The sequence below is a fragment of the Tursiops truncatus genome, chromosome 20, assembly GCF_011762595.2.
Source record: "Tursiops truncatus isolate mTurTru1 chromosome 20, mTurTru1.mat.Y, whole genome shotgun sequence".
Classification (NCBI taxonomy): domain Eukaryota; kingdom Metazoa; phylum Chordata; class Mammalia; order Artiodactyla; family Delphinidae; genus Tursiops; species Tursiops truncatus.
Window position 1 is genome coordinate 43,757,079 of NC_047053.1, and position 19,432 is coordinate 43,776,510.

The 19,432-nt window shown below is 50.9% G+C and overlaps 1 protein-coding gene across 6 annotated transcripts in view; it reads left to right on the plus strand.

Moving 5' to 3' along the window:
- Positions 1-18,101, plus strand: part of MAP3K3 (mitogen-activated protein kinase kinase kinase 3) — a 71,670-nt gene extending 53,569 nt beyond the window's left edge. For 5 of the 6 annotated variants that reach the window (XM_033846826.2, XM_033846827.1, XM_033846825.2 and 2 more), the window contains 10 exons: positions 4,526-4,659; positions 8,167-8,240; positions 10,355-10,422; positions 10,631-10,723; positions 11,350-11,541; positions 12,082-12,230; positions 12,853-12,984; positions 13,478-13,607; positions 13,976-14,153; positions 15,341-18,101. In XM_033846826.2, coding sequence (XP_033702717.1) covers positions 4,526-4,659; positions 8,167-8,240; positions 10,355-10,422; positions 10,631-10,723; positions 11,350-11,541; positions 12,082-12,230; positions 12,853-12,984; positions 13,478-13,607; positions 13,976-14,153; positions 15,341-15,569 — 1,379 coding nt within the window. In that variant the 3' untranslated portion in view covers positions 15,570-18,101. The remainder of the gene's footprint in view (positions 1-4,525; positions 4,660-8,166; positions 8,241-10,354; positions 10,423-10,630; positions 10,724-11,349; positions 11,542-12,081; positions 12,231-12,852; positions 12,985-13,477; positions 13,608-13,975; positions 14,154-15,340) is intronic. The other variant, XM_073798232.1, reaches the window with a different exon arrangement.
- Positions 18,102-19,432: the final 1,331 nt, after the last annotated feature.

Sequence of the window (19,432 nt, forward strand, 5' to 3'; positions counted from 1 at the left end):
CTTAAGTCCTTCGCCTCTGTTCTTATTCCATCTCGCTCCTCGTCCTGCCACTGCGTCCCACAGCGGGGCAAGCCAGATTGCCCCACTAAGGAATGGGTACCTGATGAGTAGAGGCAATCAGTTCTTTCAAGGGGTTTGGCCATAAAAGAAAAAAAGAGGTGGGCTAGTGGCTTAAGGGAGTGGCAGAAATAAGGTCAGGATATTTTTTAGGCTAGAGATCTGAGCATGTTTATGAAGGGAGGCACAAAGACAGCTGAAAAGGAGATTGAAGGTGGTGAAGAGGGGACCATAGGGGAGCTGACTCCTGCTGGGAGTGAACTGGGGAGTCCAGGCAGAGGGCTTACAGTGCCTTGGTAAGGAGGAGGGCAGCCCTCTTCCTCTGAGAACAGAGGAGGAAAAACTCAGGCAGAGGGAAAAGGAATGTTGAAAGGATGAGATGACTTACAGTGACACCCGGGCAGTAACAAGTTAGAGAGCTATACACAGTGCACACCTCCAGTCCTGGTAAGATATGCAAGAGTGGAAACCAGGACTGCAGAGGTAGTGACCACATACATGGAAACAAAAAGGTCAGCTGCCTTCACTGCACAGGATTTTTTTCTCCTTCTTGCTAAAAATTCTTCTGTGATACTAGATGAGACCAGAAACTGTTTAGTGGTGGTCACAACTTCAAAATAAAATGGGAGTTTTGAAAGTTGAAACACAGGATGTTCTCAAGGTCTTACGAGATGAAAATATTGCGGAGCTCTGCTCTGCACAACCTGGTCCAGTGCGAGGATATTGAAGAAGAAAAAAAGATTTGATTCTTCCCCTCATCAGCTCCCTAAGAGAGAACAAGGTTTAGAGAAAATAGTCGATGGCCAAAAAAAGCTTTCTCTTTGTACTTGCAATGACCTGCACATTAACACTGACCCAAAGCCCTAGAACTAACTCCCTGTGGAGGCAACTTCCTGACTGCATCAGCTTCCTGACAGGAGTCTCCTATGAGAAGGGCTAGAGTCTGAGAACCTAGCTTTCAGCTTTGAGTCAGAAGACAGAGCAAAAGAATCAACCGTATCATAGGGTAAGGGTTTTGCTGCCCCAGATCAAGGAGGTAAGCAGAGAGCCAGCAAGCGCTAGAGGAATGCAGACAGCTGGCAGCTGAAATCCTTGTTCAGAAGAGAGCACTTCTGAGCACAGGATTACTACTCTGTTCTTTTACTTCAGCTGGTGCTGAGAGGGGGCCCCTTGGTGTAAGTGCCCTGATGAGACTAGAGCAAGATCAGGCTGGAATGCCAGGGAAGGGTGGCCCAGAGAAGCTGCCTGCCTTCTGAGACCTAGGATGAGCTGTGTCTTGCATAGCACTGTGTTTGTGCTGTCTGGCTCACTGTTGTCCCTGCTGGTAAATACGCGAGGATCAGTGAGTCTTACAGTTCAGTATCCTGTCCTATTCAGGTCCCCTGTCTAACTCGTTCTCAGATGCTGTTGTGTGTCTCATTAGCCCCTAATTTCTGAAATGAAGATAAAAACAAAACTGAAAATGCTCTGGAGCAGTTCTGCCAACTCCTGGTTTTTCCATTCGCTTCCTCTGATAGCCATTGGTTTGGGGAGACTTCCCTTTCCTGCCCCAAGCTGTGGGCCTGTGCACAATAGCCCCTGGCCCATTGCCCATCAGATAACAAGGCTGGCTCTCGGCAGGCAGCAATGTGTATTGGAAAAAGTGAAAGTCTCTGGCTGGAAATAAAAGCTCAGAAAACCTTTGCTGTTTTCCCCCAGCCCCTCCTGGGTCTGTAGTGCTGGCCTCATGTGAGCTAGTCCCATCCCACCTGCAAAACCAGGGGAGAGTTCAGTGGCAGCAGTGAAGGAGAGAATGGGTGTTGAGGGGCCAGGGATCTTTTGTGCCGGGGAGGTCTCACCCTAGATGCTCTGATGCTCAGATCGAGGGTAGTTCAGCCTACCTGGGGGTAGTTTGGACTAGTGTGTGGGATTTCATCAATATGTAAGAGTTTTTCTTTCTCTCTCATCAGTTCCTCACAAGAGACATTTTTTGTTTGTTGTAGGTCAAATATGTAATACCTTTTCGTTCCAGAATGTATTGGTCAGGGTTCAGTTGCACAGAACAGAATCCACTCTGACTAGTTTCAGGAAGAAGGCATTTGGTGCACATTCTGGCTTGTAAAATCATGAAGAGTGAGAAACAGACTCTAAGTCTAAAGACACACTGCAGAGCTCCTCTTCCCTCTGTAATGAGGAAGCCACCGGATCCAGAAGCACAGGGCCCCTGTGCTCTGTCCACACACCACTTACACAGGGATACCTGCACCTGTGTCTTGAGATCAGGTGTGGGGTCTCTGCTGGTGTTGCAGCAGAAAAACCAAGGCTTCTAGGACTGTGCCCAGGAACAGCAGGAAGCCATCCAGATCTCACACAAGTGCATCTAACTGGCTGAACCTAAAGGAGGTCTTAGAATAGCTTTTAGCTGATGAACTTCTGAAGTGCTGGAAGGCACACTAGAAGGGTAGAATGGCTCTTGAATCTATCTAACCCATTATATCTGCTACACAGAGTGAAGGGAACGAATGGAATTCTATTGAGTTCCTACCACGTATATGTGTACCTGTGCTACCACATTTCATTTATAATTTCCAAAAACGGTTATGAGGTAGATAGTTGTTTCCTTTTTGAAATGAGGAAATTTAGGTGAGAGTTTAAATCATTCAGCTAATAAGTGACAAAGCCTGATTTGAACCTCTGTTTATCTAATTTTCAAGCCTAGGCTTTTCTCACTATACCTTGCTCACCTTTTTAGGTCGCTTCTGCTGCTGACAAATGTTGCCAACATAGGGATTGGATTTCCATAGAACGTGTGGGCTACTGGAATGTTTTCCAAAGCCGGAAGTGGGAAGTAGGCACTGGGCTAATGTTTGTAAGCCATGTGTTAAAAAAGCGCTCTGTGCTTTAGGGCACGCTAGGGCTTAAGAAAACTATCTTTTTCTTCATGGTTACACTGGCATTTTGTGCTACAGTGGCAAGGGAAATGGCCGGCTGCATGGGTCTTTGACATCTGGCCCTCTGAAAAACGGAGTAACTTTCTTGTTCGATTTCCCCTTACCTCCATCTTGTCATTGCCTTCGAGCCCTCTGTTGGCCAGATGGCATCTTGCATCCAACTCACAAGTGATCACTGACAGAACAACTCTGAATCTGAGCTGCACGAGACATGGCACTGTGTTTCCCTCGTGCTATCAAGAAATCCCCATATTTGCCTCCCTCCTGCTCCTTGCAGAAAGGCTGTCACATTTCCCCATGGGTGGGATCCCCCCCTCCTCTGTTTGGATTGCTTATGGGGAATGTATGAGTAGCATGGCTGCCCCTTTTGGAAATAAACTGTGGTCTCAAAATTGCCTTGGCTGAAATATACTGGGAGTCACAAGGCCTGTTTTCTAGATGCAGCACCACCCTTAAGACACCACATGACTTTGGGCCTTGGCTTCCCCTTCTGCACACTGTGGATGATAATAATGTACCTCCGCTGTAGGTGTGTTGTGAGAATTAAAGACAAGGTAACAGTATAAAAAAGAAAAGAAGGGCTTCCCTGGCGGTCCAGTGGTTAAGACTCTGTGCTTCCACTGCCGGGGCGAGGGTTCGATCCCTGGTCGGGGAACTAAGATCCCGCATATTGTGCAGGTGGCCGGGGGCGGGGGGGCGGGCAGAGAAACAAAAGAAAACTTGCCTTGGCTGATTTCGTTGCTTTGTTAGTTCATGGCATAGCATCTCTAAGTGTATACTCTGAGCAGCATCAGTTTCTGCCAGGGCTTAGAAAACTTGGACAAACAGACTCTTTCCTCCATGGGCTGTCTGAGATCATTTGAAAGGCATGGTTCAGGTACCTCCTTATCTCAGAATTGGTAGCCTCTACCCTGTGAGTGAGGTGTTGCAAGTGGAAATCCAGCATAATTCTGTGCCTGTTTTTAGAGCAGTTTGGTTTCTGGCCTCTGCCCTGGAGTCACGTGGGGAAGCCAGACTACCAAGAGCCTCAGGTTAGCCTTCCCACCCGAGATCGTGTCAGTGGTTCTTGGAGAGAGTATGGGTTGATGCCTCCAACAAGAGATTGGAGCACCAAGCGCTCTCGGTGGCGAATTCATTAAAATAGCGTCTCTACGAAACGCGTGATCCTTGTATTCTGACCGAGTGACTTCGTGAAGAAGAATGAAGGAGTCAGTTTCTTGAAGGACATTGAAAATAATAGTTTAAACTCCTTAAAGACTATCTTTCAAAGAGCAACCCTACCCACCATTCTTTAACTTTTCTCTTAAGTACTTTTCTTCCTTCTTGAGGTCCTTGGATTGGGGGAGGAGCTGCCTGGCTCAGGAAGTTTCCTTCAACCTCAGCACTTTGTTAGGCCCTCCCTCTCCTCCAGGATGTTCAAAGAGCCAAACCAGCTCTCTACCACCAAGCAGATGCTTTGTCTGAGCTGGCCCTAAGTCTGCTCCTCTCAGGCTGCAGGTCCTGGCTCTGCAGTCAAAGGTCGTGTTTCTGTGCTCTAGGCTCCCAGAACCCCGGCCGAAGCTCGCCTCCCCCTGGCTACGTGCCTGAGCGGCAGCAGCGGATTGCCCGACAGGGGTCCTACACCAGCATCAACAGCGAGGGGGAGTTCATCCCAGAGACCAGCGAGCAGTGCGTGAGTATAGTCTGGGGATGGGGGTTTTGGGGCTGGGGTGTGTCTTGGGACGTGTCAGACCACGCTTAGCAGGGGGAGTTCTCAGTGGGCATGGTGTGTAGGTGAGGGACTTGAGTCCTATCCAGTAGCTTTTTTGTAAACCAGGCCTGCCAAAATATGAATTCTTCCTTTCTAGGGGCCAAATATCCATTTCTACCAAAGACAGAATCTAAGCTGCCTAGCCTCCTTGGCGCCGCATGTGCATTTGACAGATTCTTCCTCTTCCGTGGTCCTCTCACTGGTCTCCCTGCAGAACACCACTCCGCTGTTTGTATACTTCCTTACAACGACCTGTCATTTCAGCAGAGTTTTAACATGTGACCAGTCCTAAACAGATTTTGTTTTGCATTTCAACCAGATTTTAGTTTTGCTATTTCTTACTGAAAGGTAACGAGTATACCAGTCCAAAGTAGGACTGTCTCCTTTGGGTGGACTTTTATGATAGTAGACAGCTGTATTAGTTATCTATTGCTAAGTAAAACAACCACAAACTTAGCAGCTTAAAACAGCAGACATTTATTATTTTACAGTTTCCTTGGGCCCAGAATCCAGGCATGACTTAGCTGGGTTCTCCACTCAGGGTCACACAAGGCTTCACTCAAGTGTCAGCCAGGCTGCATTTCTTTCTGAAGCTTGTGGTTCCCTTCCAGGTTCACATGGTGGTTGGCAGAATTCAGTTTCTTGTGGTCGTAGCACTGTGGTCCCTGTTTTCTTGCTGGCTGTCAGCCAGGGGCCACTCTGAGCTCCTAGGAGCCACTTGCAGTTCCTTGCCATGTGGCCCTCTCAAAATATGGTAGCTTCTTCAAGGCCAGCAGAAGAATCTCTTGCTCTGGTCTGCAAAGATGAAGTCTCAGGCTTCCCTGGTGGCGCAGTGCTTAAGAATCCGCCTGCCAATGCCTGGGACTTAGGTTTGAGCCCTGGCCCGGGAAGATCCCACATGCCACGGAGCAACTAAGCCCGTGAGCCACAGCGACTGAGCCTGCGCTCTAGAGCCCGGGAGCCACAACTACTGAGCCCATGTGCCACAACTACTGAAGCCCACACGCCTAGAGCCTGTGCTCCACAGCAAGAGAAGCCACCGCAGTGAGAAGCCCGCACACTGCAACAAAAGGGTAGCTAGCCCCCGCTCACTGCAACTAGAGAAAGCCCGCACGCGGCAACGAAAATCCATCCTCTCTGCCATAGTCTATTGACTAAAAGCAAATTACAAGTTCTACCTATACTCAAGGGGCGGGGGTTATATGCAAGGCTTTGACTTACTGGGGTGGGGTGGAGTGAGGACATCCTAGGGTGCGTCTACCACAATGGCTTACCCATTTTAATGGCTAGCTTTTTTAACTTGTGGCCCACTTGATGAAAATGGCACTTTGGCTTAGTGAATTCAGCAAGAATGAGATCTCTGGCTTCATTCTGAAGTTTTTTCAATGAGCTTGCTTTGATTGCAAGAAAAAGATCTGTCTTATAAACTTTTGGGATTTGATCTTGAGAGGGGAAATTTCTTAAGGGTAAAAGCATCCAGTAGAAGGCCAGCACCATCACATGGGGGATTTTACCAAAAAAACCTGATTCTTGTAACTTCTTTTTCCTAAAACTGATTCTTACAACTTTTCTTCCCCTCAATAGCTAATCTCTGTGTAGCATTGTTCAAACTATATAGGCTATGAGAAGCATTTTTAAACTGCCTCTTCTCTCTTCTACAGTCCTGCCTTCCAGGTAAATTTATGTTTAGAACAGTGACCTAGAGTGCTTTTAGCTGCAGAGTCCCTTCTTGGATATCTTACTGACCATCCTTTCCATTTTCTCTAACCAGAGTGCTTCCAGACATCAGCTGTACTAGGGGTGACTTTGCTAATGAGTTTGATTGCCTTTGCTTTCTATCCCTCCCCATGGTCCTATATCCTCTTCCTTTTACTTCTTTACCTGCCTGGCCCTGGAAAGCATGGGAGTATTAGACTTGTAGTGAGGATAGACTTTTAGAAAGAGGCCAAGGAAGCAGGAGAATGCCTAGGTCCTTCCCCAGTGCCCGCCTCTTTAGCTAAAGAGAATTGCTGCTGCTAATGGGCCATTCAAGATAAATCCACTTAACAGAGACCAAAACAGCATAGAATATAGTGAAAGAGTATCCAACTGGGACTTTCTTGAAAAATGAAACTAAGATAACTTTATTTTGTTTTTTCTTTAATCAGATTTGAGTAATAGCTGCATCTATTTGCTAATTTTTAGAATGAACAAAGCATGATTCAGGCTAATTTTTTTTGGCTTAATTTTTCTAACAAAAATTTTACTAGCACAACATAACTTCCTTCACTTCCTCTTTGACTTCTGCAGCACTGTCCTAAAGAGGCTCCTTTTTTTTTTTTTTTTACAGAAGCCTTCACGGGGTTCAGTGTATTTTCCACAGGCCTTTCTTGAACCTTTGGTATTCTTCCTCCTTCGTCACACCTGTCATGTTGTTATACTTGCTCATTCTCTGTTCTTCTGTTATCTGATCTAACTTTGCCAAATATGCACTTTATGGTTTGGGAGCAATTCTTTCCCATGTTGGTTTTATCCTCTTGGGGAAATCCTATATCCTTATCAAGATTTTGGGGATTTTACTTTTCAATTAATTTGCCTTGATTGGCAGTTTAAAAAAAAATCATATATGACAATATATGAGTGACAGTATGGGTGAGGTGGACTCCAGCATTAAATGGGAAGAGATAATTTGAGATGGAAACCAATTTTATGAAAGCTGTTCATGAATTTTCATGGTTCTGATACTCTGCTTCCCTATGTAATGTTTAACTTTGGATCTCAGATAATAAATTCTCTGGTAGTGAATACCCCCCATAGGCAAAATGAAGGGGAGATTAGTTGGAGAAAAAGCTAATCTGAAGGCTTTTTGTTACTGCATTTGACCAAGGGCCAGAGAAACATTTTAACTTACATAGATACTTACTGGCTCTGCAGGAGAACGAGGAACTGGGAAATTTTTGTTCTGTGTCAGCTGTGTACTAACTAGTTTCATGACTTCAGACAATTCTCCTAACCTTTCTAGACCTGCAGTGGCTTGTCTGTGAAATGAGGGCAATAAAATTATGAATTTTAAATTATAAATTGTGGAGTGTAAACAGAAGCATTATGGTCCCACCCAAATGCACTGGAAGCCTCTGCAGGGTAGGACCATCTCCAGCACCAGGCTCCAGCATTCACAAGCCAAGAAAATGTCAACAAGAGAAGCAGCGTCTCTGCTTTGCTCTCCTGGCAGAGCTCCTTGGGATGCCAGCCAGGCATTTTTCTCACTCCTGGAAACTTGCCTTTCAGACTGCGGGGGAGAATGGTACCTTCCTAACCATTCTTCCCACTGCCCTGGCGGAGAAAGGGCACTTTCATATTTTGGAAAAGAAAAAGGACCATTTGCTGGCCTTGGCTGGGTCACCTGGCTGGGATTGGGGCTGGGGTTTTATTGTATGACTTGCCTTGCAGATGCTGGATCCCCTGAGCAGTGCTGAAAATTCCTTGTCAGGAAGCTGCCAATCCTTGGACAGGTCCGCAGACAGGTATGAGACTGTGGCTGGTTCGGGGGTTAGTGCATAGGCATTTTTGGAACTGATGAGCTGAGGAAATGGAGTCAGCTAGTGTGTGTGTCCCTGAACTGCACATTGGTCTGCAGGCCCATGGTTAAAACATCATGCTTCTGGGAAAGAAACCTTTCGCTAGCATTCCTAGCCCTCTCCTTAATTTTCCAAACAGGGAGAATGTTATGTTTGTATAATTAGATGAATGTAGTAGGTTATAATAGCAGCTCACATGTGTTAAATGCTTGCTCTGTTGTTCCAAGCACTTTACATGTTTTGACTTCCCACATAACACATGCTGCCCTTGTACCCTTAGCCTCATTGCTGAGATCTGGACAACCTTCAACCTTCATTGCTTGGGGGACAAAACTGAATTATCACCTTTGGGTTTACTTTCTTTTTTTTTTTTCTCCAAGTCTTTCTGGTGGAGTAAGAAACTGGGATATAAAAACCAGAAAACAAGATATTCAGACTGCCTAGCTTACCACACTGCATGCTTGGTGTGTAATCTTGTTCTTACACTTTGGGAGGCAACAAGCGTCATCCTTCACACACCACGTGGTTCTGTGGAGCTGATTTGCCCGTCAGCGGGGGTGTTTGGAGGTGGCTTTGGCACCTATCATTGGCCACCTATCATTGGTGGCTTTGGCATATCTATCATTGATGTAGCCAGTCTCTCTCCTTGACCTTATTATGCCCAAGAGCACATTTTGACCACATCCAGCTGGGCTTAGGACTGTGGTCAGAGGCTAAGGAACAGTTCTGGGGATTTTCTTTTCTTTTTGTAACTGATTAATTGCTCACATGGGTAATCACCTTGTGACCATGGCTGGATCTGTACCGTGTCTCTCCTAACAGACCTGTGAGCTGCTGAGCGTGGTCTCCCCTCTAGGTATCATAGAACAGTCACAGTTGCTTATTGGCATCCAATCTGCAGCCTTATTTTAGGCTTGCTTTCCAACCAAAAGAGTAAGAAGGCAGGGCTTCCCTGGTGGCGCAGTGGTTGAGAGTCTGCCTGCTGATGCAGGGGACACGAGTTCGTGCCCCGGTCCGGGAAGATCCCACATGCCGCGGAGCGGCTGGGCCCGTGAGCCATGGCCGCTGAGCCTGCGCGTCCGGAGCCTGTGCTCCGCAACGGGAGAGGCCACAACAGTGAAAGGCCCGCGTACAGCAAAAAAAAAAAAAAAAAAAAAAAGAGTAAGAAGGCACAGGTGAAAGTGCCAGAGTTGCTGCTGCAAACTGAGAGCTCTGCCAGGACAGGAACTGACTCTGGCTTTGAACTCTCTTCTAAGCCTTGTGGCCACGCTGGTGGGGGAGGGGAGCTGTGGGACAGGACCACAGAAGGTCTAGCAGTTGGGAAGTAGGGGACAGCCCCTGCATCACTGCCTTGAGACTTTCTTCTGACCTATGACCTTTTCCAAAGGCACTCTCACATGAGGGAAAGAACCGTTCAGGTGGATGCTGGGGAAGATAACTCACTTGATTCTTGAATTCTTCCTCTGTCCCTCCAATGCTTTGTTTTCTTCTCCTTGGGAGTCAGACTCAGTGACCTGGACTTTACTTCCTTGAGGGCCAGCATAACCTAAGGTCAGAGCTTTCATCTTCCCTTCATGGGATCTGGAGCCATATAGACCCAGCTCCACCAAATATTAGTTGAATAGTTTTGGACAAGCCCTTTAACCTCTCTGTTCCTGTTTTCCACGTCTCTAAAATGGGACGGTGGTGATTACTCTGAAAGGAAGATGCTGTTGCTATCTTTATTACTGCGCTGGGCAAGGGGCTTTGTGCAGCTCTTCCCCTGTCACCAAGGTGGGAGGGAAGGGTAAGATAAAGCACTGTGCAGCCAGGGTGGAGGTCGGTAGCGCTGGAGGGCTTCATTATTCAGGGTCCCGTCAGATGTGGGCCTCAGACTAGTGAAGAGAAAGTAGTAGGCTGAGAAGAGGGCTGTTTCTCTCCAACTCTGCTTCCTACCATGCAATGACATGTGTGGGAAGGAGCTAGGAGAAGCAGTCTGTGTGAGTATCCTCTCTTCTGCCCTGTTGAGCTGCTTTGGAGGTACCCTGAAGTCTACTTTGTGATTCATTTTGTTTTTCTAGCCCATCCTTCCGGAAATCGCGAATGTCCCGAGCCCAGAGCTTCCCAGACAACAGACAGGAATTCTCGGGTGAGTTCTCCAGAGCCTGGGTGAGCACTGCGGGGTGTCCGGGTGGGGCTGTAGGCAGTCTGCTTTTGATGGCTGAGTTGGGAAGAGAAGCCAGGGCTGTATTTTAATTCTCGGGCTTGCTGCTCTGAGGCCTCAGGTGACCTAGAGGCTTAAATGGATCACTAACATTGGCCTGTCGAGAAGCCAGTGATTCCTCTCTCCTACTCAGATCGGGAAACTCAGCTCTATGACAAAGGGGTCAAAGGTGGAACCTACCCCCGGCGCTACCACGTGTCCGTGCACCACAAGGACTACAATGATGGTGAGTGTGCCTCCACCCTGCCCCCTGCTGGCCACCTCAAAAGGGATGTGGTTAAAGCTCCTCCAGGAAAAGCCACTGGAGCGGGTGGCCCAGGCACTCCAGGCCCCATGTTCCCTTTATTCCTGAGGAACTGTGCCCAGGCTTGAGGCAGTAGAGTCAGGGTTAAAAAAGGGTGGGGGGAGGCTGGTATTTGTAGACTGATGCTGCCTCTGGGAACTCTGTCCTTTGTCTGAGTGCACAGCATGCTCCAGGGCGCCAGCTCTCCAACGCCCCCTTCTGCCTCACGCAGCAAACGGAATGGAGCTTCCTCAGAGGTTTAGGGTTAGAATGCCAAGGAAAATAGATCAGCCGTGGATTGGCCCTGCGAGTGACGTAGGACATAGGGGCCAGCCCTATGCTTTCGCTTTGGCTAGGTTTCCCTAAACCATCTGGCTGCTTGCTAATTCCTGCATTTGTCCTGATTCTCAGGATGCTTGAGACATTAGCCATTCTGGCACGAGTCAGGTAGGAGGGCAGATGGGTTCTGGAGAGCTCACCCAACTGGAGCTGCTGTTATGGCCCGGTTTGCACATTCAGCCTGTGGCCAGGGGTCTGACTTGCTCTATTCTGGCCCTGCAACCCTTCAGGCAGAAGAACATTTCCCCGAATACGGCGTCATCAAGGCAACCTGTTCACCCTGGTGCCCTCCAGCCGCTCCCTGAGCACAAATGGCGAGAACATGGGCCTGGCGGTGCAGTACCTGGACCCCCGAGGGCGCCTGCGGAGTGCGGACAGTGAGAACGCCCTCTCTGTGCAGGAGAGGAACGTGCCAACCAAGTGTGAGGAGTGGGCCCTGGCCAGGTGGAGGCTGCCCAGGGGATGCTCAGACCAGCTGCAGGGCGGGAGGCCAGCGGGTCCACTGGGGCTGTTTGGCTCAGCAGTTGGCAGCTCTGGCCCATCCGCACCCAGTGGAAGAGCCCGAGGGTGGGCAGCAGATCCCCTGGACCTTAGTCCTCACTCCACTGTTGTGTGACAAGCACTTCTCTCTGGCCTTTAGTTTCTCCATGTTTAAACTGAAGAGCAGTCTCCTTAATCCCTGACATAATGAGATATTTGGGGGCCTTGGAAGTATGAAGGTATTTAATCAATTCAGATGAACATTTAACCACTATTTTAGCCAATCCTCTGCTTCTCAGGCCTTGGGCCTTGAGGTCTGATTGACCAGGGCACTGAGCCTGTTCCAGATGGGCGTGGAGATGCTATGCTGAGAGATGTGATGATGCCGGGTGAGGGGGCAGCTCGGGCCTCTGTAGGATGAGGCAGGATATCGGTAACTAAGTGCACGAACTCTAATGCTCTTTCCTTCTGTTCTCCTGTAGCTCCCAGTGCCCCCATCAATTGGCGCCGGGGGAAGCTCCTGGGCCAGGGTGCCTTTGGCAGGGTCTATCTGTGCTATGATGTGGACACAGGACGAGAACTTGCTTCCAAGCAGGTCCAGTTTGACCCAGACAGTCCTGAGACAAGCAAGGTATTGCCTTCCCCATGGTCTGACTTCCAGTTCCTCCCTCTCAAGAAAATACCTGTCTCGTTACACAAATTGCTCGAGATGCTACAGGTTGCTTCTCCCATCATTCTTCCTCCCAGGCTCCCTTGCTGTTGACCCTGGCCCAGGGGAGAGATTGGGTATGAGGAACTGAGTTGGTGCCAAAGTACCAAGCAACCCAAACTGGGAGGTGATGGCCAGTGCTACAAAGAGCAGTACCTGCCCCACCCTCACCAAACAGATGCCTCTGTCTCCCAGCTCTCAGACCAGGAAGGAGCCTGTCTTTGGAGCTTAGCTTTGGATGTGACCTTCATTCCAGTTTGAGTGGATAAATACAGCAGTTATCTAAACTGCTTAGTTGCCCCCACAAACCCGTCTCCCACCCCACTGTCTGCTGTCTTCCAGCATGGGAGTGCCACCATCCCAAGGCTTAGCCGGCATTGTGGACAAGGGCCAAACAGTTGAGAGAGTCCCCCCTTTTCTCCAGCTGAAGTTCCCAAGGCAGACAGACTCCTCTGAGGCCACTGAATAGGGCAAGCTGAGCTGATCCTAGGCAGGTAGAACCAGGGCCCTGAAAGCCTAGGTGACCACTGGGCCTCTCCCCTAGGAGGTGAGTGCACTGGAGTGTGAGATCCAGTTGCTGAAGAACTTGCAGCACGAGCGCATAGTGCAGTACTATGGCTGCCTGCGGGACCGTGCCGAGAAGACTCTGACCATCTTCATGGAGTACATGCCGGGGGTATGTGCCCCTGATGCATGTGGGACACGCAAGAGAGGACCTCTCCTGGGGCTGTGGGCTGTGGGCTGTGGAGGAGGGGTCCCTTTGACATGGGTCTGATTACCTGAGACTCCAGAGGCTCAGGGGGGAAGGTGAGGCAGTGGCAGGACTTGGAGTCAGCAGGCCCTGCGTCTGGCTGCAGTGATGGTGTGGGATGAGAAATGTCCCAGGCTACCCTAACCTGAGGCTTACAGGGCAGCTGCACTGTCCAGTAAGTAGCGCCTTTACCTAGAGTAGACAGACCTCCCTTCTGGATTTGGGTCATCTGTTGCTTGAGGAAGGGACTGTCTCAGACTTTTCTCCAAGCTGCCTGACAGCCCCTAGCAAAGTGCCTGGCACATCACAAATGGGAATCGGAAGAATCACTCCTTCGCCGAATGCCGGGGGCTGGAAGTAGCCTTGCCCCTTCCCACCACCTTCCTGCAGTGACTCCCTCTGACTCCTGTGGCTTTAGGGCTCAGTGAAAGACCAGTTGAAGGCCTACGGAGCTCTGACAGAGAGTGTGACCCGAAAATACACCCGGCAGATCCTGGAGGGCATGTCCTACCTGCACAGTAACATGATTGTTCACCGGGACATCAAGGGTGAGCAGGGGCAGGCTGTGTGGTCCCCGTGACCTAGTTACTTGGGAACTTTCGACCTGGTCATTTCGAACTTTCTGAAAAGTGGAACCCTAATTGCTTCCTTGGGGGATTGGCATGAAGATCAGTTAAGCAATTTGGGAAAATACTGTGAAGTGCTCTGCAGATGTTGGCCATAGTGATGATGGTTTGGTGCTGTAGGGCTGAGGCTTCCCGTCACTAGCCTGTTTGTTCTGTGCAGGTCATGTCTAATTCATGGTAGCCCCCCATCCTCCCCAGCAGCCCTTTGACCTGGGAGGGAGAGACAGAGGGAGGATGGTGGAAAGTGCCCAGGGGTCCAGGGTTGCAGCCTCTGCCCTTTCATGCCTTAGGAGCCAACATCCTCCGAGACTCTGCTGGGAATGTGAAGCTGGGGGACTTTGGGGCCAGCAAGCGCCTGCAGACCATCTGCATGTCAGGCACGGGCATGCGCTCGGTCACTGGCACACCCTACTGGATGAGCCCTGAGGTGATCAGCGGTGAGGGCTACGGAAGGAAGGCAGACGTGTGGTGAGCACTGGGGACGTGCTGGGACCCCATCTCCCTGTCTGGGCTGTAGCGGCTCCAACTTAGAAATGAGGCTTGGGGGCTTTGCAGTGTGGCAGGAGGGAGTGAGAACTCACCTCTGGCCAGCGAGGCCAGGTTGCAGGCTCCGTGTGGGCAGAGGTGGTGGTGCCTGCAGCAGTACATACAGCAGATGCGCTGTGTTTTAACTCTGAATAGCAACTGTTTTGTTATCACTGAGAACTTAGGCCATGGAAAACATCCCTGATGTTTGCTAAATCCCTGAAAGAACTGGGATCCAATCTGAAGGCCTGATCTGTCTCTAAACAGCAGCAGGCTTGCGCTCCCTCCTCGTGCTCAGGTGGCTTGCATCTGCTCTACCTAACTCATGTCCATCCTCTGAAAGGGCCTGAAAGTTGTGAGAGCATCACTTCCTCTTACAATGTTACTGTGGTGGGATGAATAATGGTCCCTGAAGATGTCCACATACTAATGCCAAAAGGATTAGTAAATGTACCTGTGTTACCTTATATGACAGTAAGGCCTTTGCAGATTAAGAACTTTGAGATGGGGAGATGATCCTGGATTATCCAGATGGGCTCAGTATAAGCACAAAGGTCCTTATAAAAGGAAGGCAGGATATCAGAGTGAGCAGTAAAAGGTGACAAAGGAAACAAGAGGTTGGAGTGACGCAAGGCACGGGCCATGAACCAAGGAATGCAGGCAGCCTCTAGTAGCTGGAAAAGGCAGGGTGATGGATTCTCCTCTCAGAGCCTCCAGAAGGAACCATCCCACTGATACGTTGACTTTAGCCCAGTGAGACTCACTTTAGACTTCCGACCTCCAAAATGATAATAAATTTATGCCACTAGGTTCGTGGTAATTTGTTACAGCAGCAACAGGAACTAATACCGTTATCTCAGAGCTCTTTCTGAACATGCTAAAGTGGTTCTCTTCCCCAATGTCAGGAAGCACCTGGGTGGGTGTAGGTTGATGAAGCCCACATGGACGAAGCTGACGGGGCTTTGAAGCCTCTTCTGGCCTTGGGGACCCCTCTACAGGGGTGTCAACCGTCAGCTTGGCCCATCCTGTCTCAGTGTGTTCTGGGAAGGGCACCTCCTTTGACAACAGTGGGCAGGGCAGCTGGGAGCCTGGGGAGGGTTGAGGGGGTGACACTGGGGTTCTCTCTCCAGGAGCCTGGGCTGCACTGTGGTGGAGATGCTGACAGAGAAACCACCTTGGGCAGAGTATGAAGCCATGGCCGCCATTTTCAAGATTGCCACCCAGCCCACCAATCCTCAGCTGCCCTCCCACATCTCTGAGCACGGCCGGGACTTCCTGAGGCGTATTTTTGTGGAGGCCCGCCAGAGACCTTCGGCCGAGGAGCTGCTCACACACCAGTTTGCACAGCTCGTGTACTGAGCTCTCAAGGCCACGCTGTTGCTGGCCGCCCCCTGCTGCATGGGCGAGGGGCTGCTGTGGGGCTCAGCAAAATTGCTGCTTCTCCCAGGCAAGGCTGTGGACCATGGAGCTGCAGTCCAGCCAGCGTTGTCTGTGCCCTTCTGCTGCTGGGGCCCAGAGCCAGGTAGGGTGGCTGCAGCCTCACGGACTGGGAGCCCCCAGCCTGCCAGACCTGAAGCTCCAGCATCCTAAGCTCAGCCTGGAGGGGAAGGGGCTAGCAACAGCGTGCGAGGCGCCGTGGGCCCCGTCCTCGGCACTGTGTCCTGACACCACGGTCAGCACCAGACCCCCGGGAGTCTGGGGGCACAGGATGGACACGAGGGTCTGAATAGTGTTACTTTCATTCAGAGTGTTATTTTGTTTCTCCTCCCCATGTCTGGAGACCACCAGGGCATCTCTGGGCTGGATGAGCCCACCCACGCCTGAGGTAAAGCCCAGCATCCCGCAGCCAATGGAAAGCGGAGGCCTGGGCTGCACTCCCCCTGGAGCCCCAGGCCAGCTTGCCAGTCCCTTTCCTTTACCAAAGATGAATGAAGCAAATGTTATGCTGCCTTATTCAGGGAAGGAGGAGCCTGTCCTGCCTGCCCCCATGACCCTGACCCCCTCCCACCCTCAAGCAGGGGCCTGAGATGTGGAACTGCCCCCACTGAGAGGGAGACCCAGTTTTGTCAATGCAATTGTCTCTGTTTTACAAGTTGGAGTCACTCTTATGCTGTACCCAGTTTCTAAACTGGAGACTTCGTGTGCCCTCTGGGCTCTGAGCACCCCTGCTCTGGGCTTGGGCCTTGGGCCAGATTGGAAAGAGCTGAAGGTCATGGTCTTTGTGCTCCTGGCCTGGCACCTGTTCCCCTCCTGGGGCAGAAAGGACGATGGACAACACAGTGAAGGCATCTGAGCCAGCTGGCTACCCTGAGTGGGCCGTTCAGGGCAGCCAGGGGAGTTGTATCAGGCTGTCTGCGGGTTACGACCTGCTAGGCCAGAGCTCTCTATGATGCCACCAACTGTGTCCCAAACTGCAAAGCTCTGTTCCTCCCTGGCCAGCCTTGCTCATCCCCATGAGGTCTCAGCCTCTTTCCCTTGTTGCTCCTATGGGGGAGGAATGGCAGCAGGGGTCAGGGAGCCAGTATCTCCAAGCAGCTTAGAGTTGGCCTTATTTACCTCAGCCTGGGCGCTGGTCCTTTCTTCCGGCCCCTCCCCTCCAAAAATGTGCCTATTGCTAGAGCTCCTCCCTCTCCAACACCCAGTTTCCTTGGGAGTTGTCATTAAAGGAAGAAAAAAAAAAAAAAAAAAAAAGCCAGTGCCCAGGGATGGGTGTCTCCAAGGAGCTGGGGATTAGCGCCAGGCAGCTCATTGCCAGCCTTGCCCACTTCCCCACGGGCACCAGAACAAGCCAAAGCCTTCGTTGTATGTTGACGATGCACTTTTATGAATGTAGTTTCTATCGCTGTTTTTAGCCTTTTCACATCATGTAATGTGAGGCCTTGTACTTGTTAATTTATATCTCAGATCATATTTGATGGTTTTTATATATATCAATTCTAGACTGTTACAGGTGATGGACGCCTCAAGAGAGAGAAGAGAAAATGAAAGCAGCTGGTTTTGCAGGAATGTGTGTTGCACGGTGCCAGTTGGGCCTGGGCCCCTGTTTCCATCCTTTTCCCCCAGGGGCCTCTGTCAGGCACCCCCAGGCAGGCGCTCTGAAGACAGTGAGCATGTGCTCCTGCCTCCACCTTGGCTCTTGGCCCAGGGTGGGGACTGGCCCCTTGCCTTGACCAAAGCTGCCGAGCGGCAGCTCGGCCTCTCCACGACCCCGTCCTGATGGCTGTAGCACTCTTCTTGGGCCCACACCCCCGCCCCCAGTCCCTGACCCCCGCCAGGAAACGGCGTGGTGCCGGTGCCGACAAGATGAGACGACTCTGTGTCCCAGGTTCAGGCTCTCACAGAGCCCCCCCGCCCCCCCCCCCCCGGGGTCTTGCCGCACAGGGAATGTTTTTAAAAATGAATTTGCGAACAAGCCAACAAATCCTACACTCCAAAAAACCACGACCCTGATTTTTTGTGTGCCAAAAACTGTGGACATGCTGGCTCAGCATCCTCAGGACCAAGCTGTTGCTTAATTTTAATTTATTGTTTTTTTATTAAATAATCCAGATGAAAAGTTGTGGGGCCTAGGATGGCCTGGCCCAAAGGATCTGAAGGGCCGTCTCCTAGCAGCCCCAGGCTGGCTGTGGGAAGGGCCTGCCACCACTTGCTCATCAACCCGTGGGGTATGTCAGCCTTGGCCAGCCCGACACGGAGAGGCCAGGGCTGGGGACAGTCCACACTCCACCACCCTCCTGCCCACCCCAGCTCTGTGTCTGTGTCTGAATTGTGGATCGTGCAGAAGAACCTGCAGCCATAGTTATCTTGACTATATCTTGACCGAGGGCTTGCAGTGCAAAGCCAGGCCAGTGTCGTGCATTACTTACAATAAAAGGGATCATTTATACCCAAGGGGTCCTGTGGCAGTGCTTTTGGTTGGGGGGTGGAGGGAACAGGTGTCTACCTGGGAGAAGCTGGGTATGGCGCCTGGCAACAAGCTTGCCTCCCTTAGCAGATGAGAACTTGACTCCAAGAGGGGTCCTGGGGTGGTGTGACTTGGCTGGTACCAGTCTGCTAGCTCAAAAGTGGCTCCCTTTCTTCCCCCCATTCCTCGGAGCTCTGCCGAGGGTGGTTCTACCACAGCTGACTCACTGAGGTGGCACTGTCAGCTCACCTGACCCAAGTATCAATGTGGCTCCGTTTCCAGGACCTTTGTGGCATCCACTGGTCTTCCCAGCCCAGGGAAGGACTCACCTGAGTCATATCCTTGCAGGGCAGGGATCGGGCACCTCCAGGAGCCACCTCTCTGATAGCTCCCCCAGGGCTATCTGCTGCTGTTGCTTAGCTCGGAGCAGAGAAGGACCATCCTTGTCCCCATCTGAGGCCTCTGATGCAGACGTTGGACCTGCCCCAAGTGAGGCTCTCAGCAGCCCTCCTCACGCTCTGAGGACCCGGGCTCGGGGTGCCAACTCTGCTTGCTGTTAGCTCTGCCATTTCCAGGGGCAACATAGCACAGTGGCCCGCCCACCTGCCTTCAGAGTTTGAGGCCCAGCTCCCTGCCCTGTTCTATGGGCATGAGGTCACTTAGGAACTTAAGGACGTATATGGGGTGGAGGTAGCAAATCCCCCAGGAGTCTGCCCTCTTGTTCCACCAAGTCACATAGTCCACAGGCAGTTGGGGGAAATCGGGATGGTTGGGTCTGGGGCAGGACAAGCCAGACATCCTGCCTGTATTCTGTTGGGGTGGGGGTGGGGGCAGGGGAGGATCTTAGGTCCTCCAAGCTTGCCTTGTTTGTTGTAAACTGTTGTCCCCTCAGAAGAGCAGATGAGCTGTTTCTCCTTAGACTGCTTGGGATGGTGACCACGGCTGCCCCATTCCCTGGAGCTTGAAAAAGCAGGAGGAAGAGGACAGATGGGGAAAGGGCACAGAGACTAGGAGACCTTTGATACAAATTGCTGGATCTGTTGGTTCCCACCATTCCAGGGCAAAGGGGGCTCAGACGAGGACTCAGCAAAAGGATTCTGTCTTGTACCCCAACATACTGAAGTGCAGCGAGGCGCAGCACCATTACCCACTGACGGCCTGACCTTAAGCAACACAGACTGAGGGGCAAAGTGGAGTTCAGTCATCAGACACTCTGGGTTTGACAGTATGAAGACCTGGCTGGGAAGCGCACGCCCTTTTCTCAGGCTGCCCAGTGTTCATTCCCCTGACACCCATCACCATTAGCCCCCCACCACCA